The sequence below is a fragment of the Paramisgurnus dabryanus genome, chromosome 4, assembly GCF_030506205.2.
Source record: "Paramisgurnus dabryanus chromosome 4, PD_genome_1.1, whole genome shotgun sequence".
NCBI classification, from domain to species: Eukaryota; Metazoa; Chordata; class Actinopteri; order Cypriniformes; family Cobitidae; genus Paramisgurnus; species Paramisgurnus dabryanus.
In genome coordinates, this window is record NC_133340.1 from 37,122,110 (window position 1) to 37,126,128 (window position 4,019).

The 4,019-nt window shown below is 35.6% G+C and overlaps 1 protein-coding gene across 1 annotated transcript; it reads left to right on the forward strand.

The window, feature by feature from the left end:
- On the forward strand, positions 1-2,155 carry LOC135735843 (permeability factor 2-like). Its single transcript, XM_065254454.1, has 4 exons — positions 1-194; positions 408-534; positions 844-931; positions 1,038-2,155. The coding sequence occupies exons 1-4, from the start codon at positions 131-133 to the stop codon at positions 1,095-1,097; spliced, it is 339 nt and encodes a 112-aa protein (XP_065110526.1). The 5' UTR covers positions 1-130; the 3' UTR covers positions 1,098-2,155.
- The last annotated feature ends 1,864 nt before the right edge of the window (positions 2,156-4,019 follow it).

Here is a 4,019-nt window from a genome sequence, read left to right on the forward strand (position 1 = left end):
CAAATCACTTTCACATACAGACACATCTCTGACACAGCTGGACGGCTTTCAAAGTTTCCCAGAACCTACGGAGCAGAAGATTTAAAAATACTTTTTGAACTTGCATATATCTGAGCTTTGCTTTAAAAGGATGTACTGCAAAATCTTTGTCGTCTCCATTATTGTCTTTGTGGCATTTCTGGACATTGGTGAAGGTAAGCATGCTGTCAACATTGTTTTTGAGAAACAAATGCAACTATTCACTTTAATAAATAGGTATACCTGTATATTAAACACAAAAAAAGCATACGATTCTCTTTCTCTCTTTCTTGTTTAAATGTGCAATCCACCTTTAATAGCGGTATATAAATCAATGATGGTATGTGCAATGGAGCATACCTGAATGTTGATGGCTTTGTTTTTTGAAGGAAAGGGCCCTGAGGGAGTAAATCAACGCTGTCGGTGCATTAAAACAGAAAGTCGACGCATGGGCAAACTCATAGAGAAGATTGAACTCTTTCCACCCAACTCCCACTGCAAAGACAAAGAGATCATGTGAGTTTTCATACTTTTAAACTTTACCTATAAAAAGGTACATAAAGGTACAAAAATTGTCGCTGGGGCAATACCTTTTCAAATGTACACTTTTGTAACTACAAAGGTACATATTAGGAACTTTTTAAAAGGTACCGTCCCGGTGCCAAAAGGTGTTAGTTAATGATTTGTAACCAGGTAAACTTATATCAACATTATAGCATCACTGATATGTTTCTTTATAATAAACTCGTTTAGACAAATAGACAATGCAAAAACCTTCATAAATATGAAGTTGTTAAGTATTGTTTTTTATTCCTAAAAACACAGTGCCACCCTGAAAAAAACTAAACAGAAGATCTGTCTGAACCCAGCTGCCCCCTGGGTTAAGAAAATAATCGAGAAGATCATTAGACAAGTATGTATAAATAAACTCTTATTTGATGTTTATCTTAAAGCGTCCTATTTTACAATCAGCCTTCATCTTTCAATCTTTTAATTATTTTCTGTTTCTTTGTTTGCAGGAAATCACCAACAAACCATCAGCGCGTCAGGGCACGTTAATTTTTAGCAAAAGCATGTAGACCACTCCAGTCTCTTCAGATCTGCCGTTGAATGTTTTTTTATGGCAACATTGCACCACACTTACTTTGTGGGAGTATGTGGGTGTTTTCAAAACTGTAGGGATTTATATGTAAATATATGTATATATGTATTATTTATTTATTGTTATTTATTATGTACACTCTAAAAATGGCTGGGTTATTTTGGACCCATAATATGTAAATATTGGACAGAACACACCGCTGGTTTAAAATTGACACAATTGCTGGGTTATTATAACCCATGGTTGCATAAGCCATTTTTAGAGTATATTTTTTATATTTTACATTAAAGGAACCGTATGTAGGATTGTGGCCAAAACTGGTATTGCAATCACAAAACTTGTGGCTAAAACTGGTACTGCAATCACACAGCTGGTGGCCATACACAAAATGGCAACATAAACATCAGTTGAGGGCTGCAACTCCACTTTTTAAATGACAATATCCTAGCCAGACCACTGTTGTCAATGATATAAGTATTTGAAATGAAAATGATTTCTTAATGTCTAGTGACATATCAGGGCCATTTTATGATTAATTTAAATCAATTTCTTACATACTGTTCCTTTAAATTCATTTACGCCGAAAATGTTGTAAAATGTGCATCTGTGTGAACACAAACACATCCTGTAAGTGGCTCTTTGACACAGGAATTTAAACGACGATCAGCATTCACAACGAGAAATTTCAGCAAACTGGAATGAAGCAGAGATCATGGAGCTTGCCACTATCCGCACTGAAGCTGAGATCATTCACCAGCATGACAGAACAGCGCATCACACGCTCCATATGATCTTGTCATGAACTAAAATGCATAAGCGTGGTTTCTCGAGAGAGAAATCACAAAAAATGGGCAAACCTAAGATGATGTGAAAAAAACCTACTTAAAATACATTCGGACGCATTTTACGTGTATCTTCTGTAATCTTTGTGTAAAAAGGGGTTAAGTGTATTTCCATTTCTCCCAAGTTGTCTTGAGTATACAGTTATAATCCATCTAGTTTCATCTATGCAATAAAATATGTCAATAAACATCATCCGTCTATTTTTATTTTAAGAAGAGCAACTTTTAACAACACGTTGTTGTTGTGGTTCTCAAATCTAACGCACATGAGTGTGATCTTGTGGCTTTCTGTTCAAATGTGTGTAAATACTGTAGTTCCTGTAGTTGATCCACTGCTTTAAGCTTTACTGTTATTAAAATAAACTACCATAAAGTGTCTGCACTGTATGCAACTAATCTTTTATGTGTGACCTGAATTAAACTGCCCTGGTGGTAATGAGGTAAATTTCTACATCTGCTTTTGGGCAACCAGCTTTGCTGTTAGTCTCACAAAGCATTGCCCTGCATAGTTTACAATGCTGCACTGGAGGTTACAATGATACATCTGGCAAAGTTGATTCTAAACATGACTACACTTGCCACAGATCATGTGACATCGCATGACCACATAAATACAAAACACCATCCTGTTGCACCCTGAGTATTTCCCCATTATGTGCTATTGATCACATTGCACTTTGGGGATTTTAGAGAATTTCACACGGTTTAATTTTAAATGCTGAGATGTTTGATTGTTGTGAGGTCAACTTAAAGCATTATAACCAGCAAAAGAGTATTTCATTATTCATTAACAAAAGTTGTCACTAGGACGGTACCTTTTAAGTACAGAACTACAGTTATGCACCTTTGAGGTATCAGTATGCACCTTGTAGTTACAAAAGTGTACAACCCAGTGACAACTTTTGTATCTTCTTGTACCTTTATTTCTTTTTTTGAGAGTGTACTTTTACTTCAAATCACTAAAACATGTTTGCATTAATGTGATCAAGCCTGCAAAGAATTAAGTTTGATTGCTAGTAATAAACTGAGCTATTTAGATGCACACCAATAAAACTTTAATCTCTTTTTATTGTTCTTAGTTTTCTCATTCTTCTTTACATCGAAGACCGACAGCCAAATGCTGATAAATAATTACAAAGTCCTTTAAAGGCAAGCCGGCCTACTCAGCAGCCATATTGCGAATGCTTTGGGAGAGCTATCAGTACAGCTCCTATCTACTACAGTCTAATAGAGATTATTTAAAGATTATGTTTTAATAACATACTGTGCTTCTAATCAGAAAATATGCTAAATATAAATTAGGTTTTTTCTAACATTTTTCTAGCATTGTAGATTAAACCTAATTGGTGCTTTTAAATGTTAAGCGTGAATTTCATTCCCCTGCTGCCATATTGCGCATATTGCGCCGTAATGCCTCTTGCAAAAACGCAATTCGATCTGTTAAAGGATTAGTCAATTTTCTTTAAAAAAATCCTGATAATTTACTCACCACCATATCATTCAAAATGTTGATGTCTTTCTTTGTTTAGTCGAGAAGAAATTATGTTTTTTGAGGAAAACATTCTAGGATTTTTCTCATTTTAATGGACTTTAATGGACCCCAACACTTAACAGTTTTAATGCAGTTTAAAATTGCAGTTTCAAAGAACTCTAAACGATCGCAAACGAGGCATAAGGGTCTTATCTAGCGAAACGATTGTCATTTTTGACAAGAAAGATAAAAAATATGCACTTTTAAACCACAACTTCTTGTCTTCCTCCGGTCGTGTGATGCTCCAGCGCGACCTCGCGTAATTGCATAATGACATTGAAAGGTCACGTGTTACATATATGAAATGCACATTTGCAGACCATTTTAAACTGACACAAAGACATTAATTAGTATCATTCAACGCAACAACGGTCCTCTTTTTCACACTTGTAAACACTGGGGCCTAGTTTTGCATACGTCATCCGTGAACTCTTGACGTGATGACGTATTACGTGAGGTCAGGCTGGCACGTCACAGGACCGGATATAGACGAGAAGTTGTGGTTTAACAGTGTATATTTTTCTTT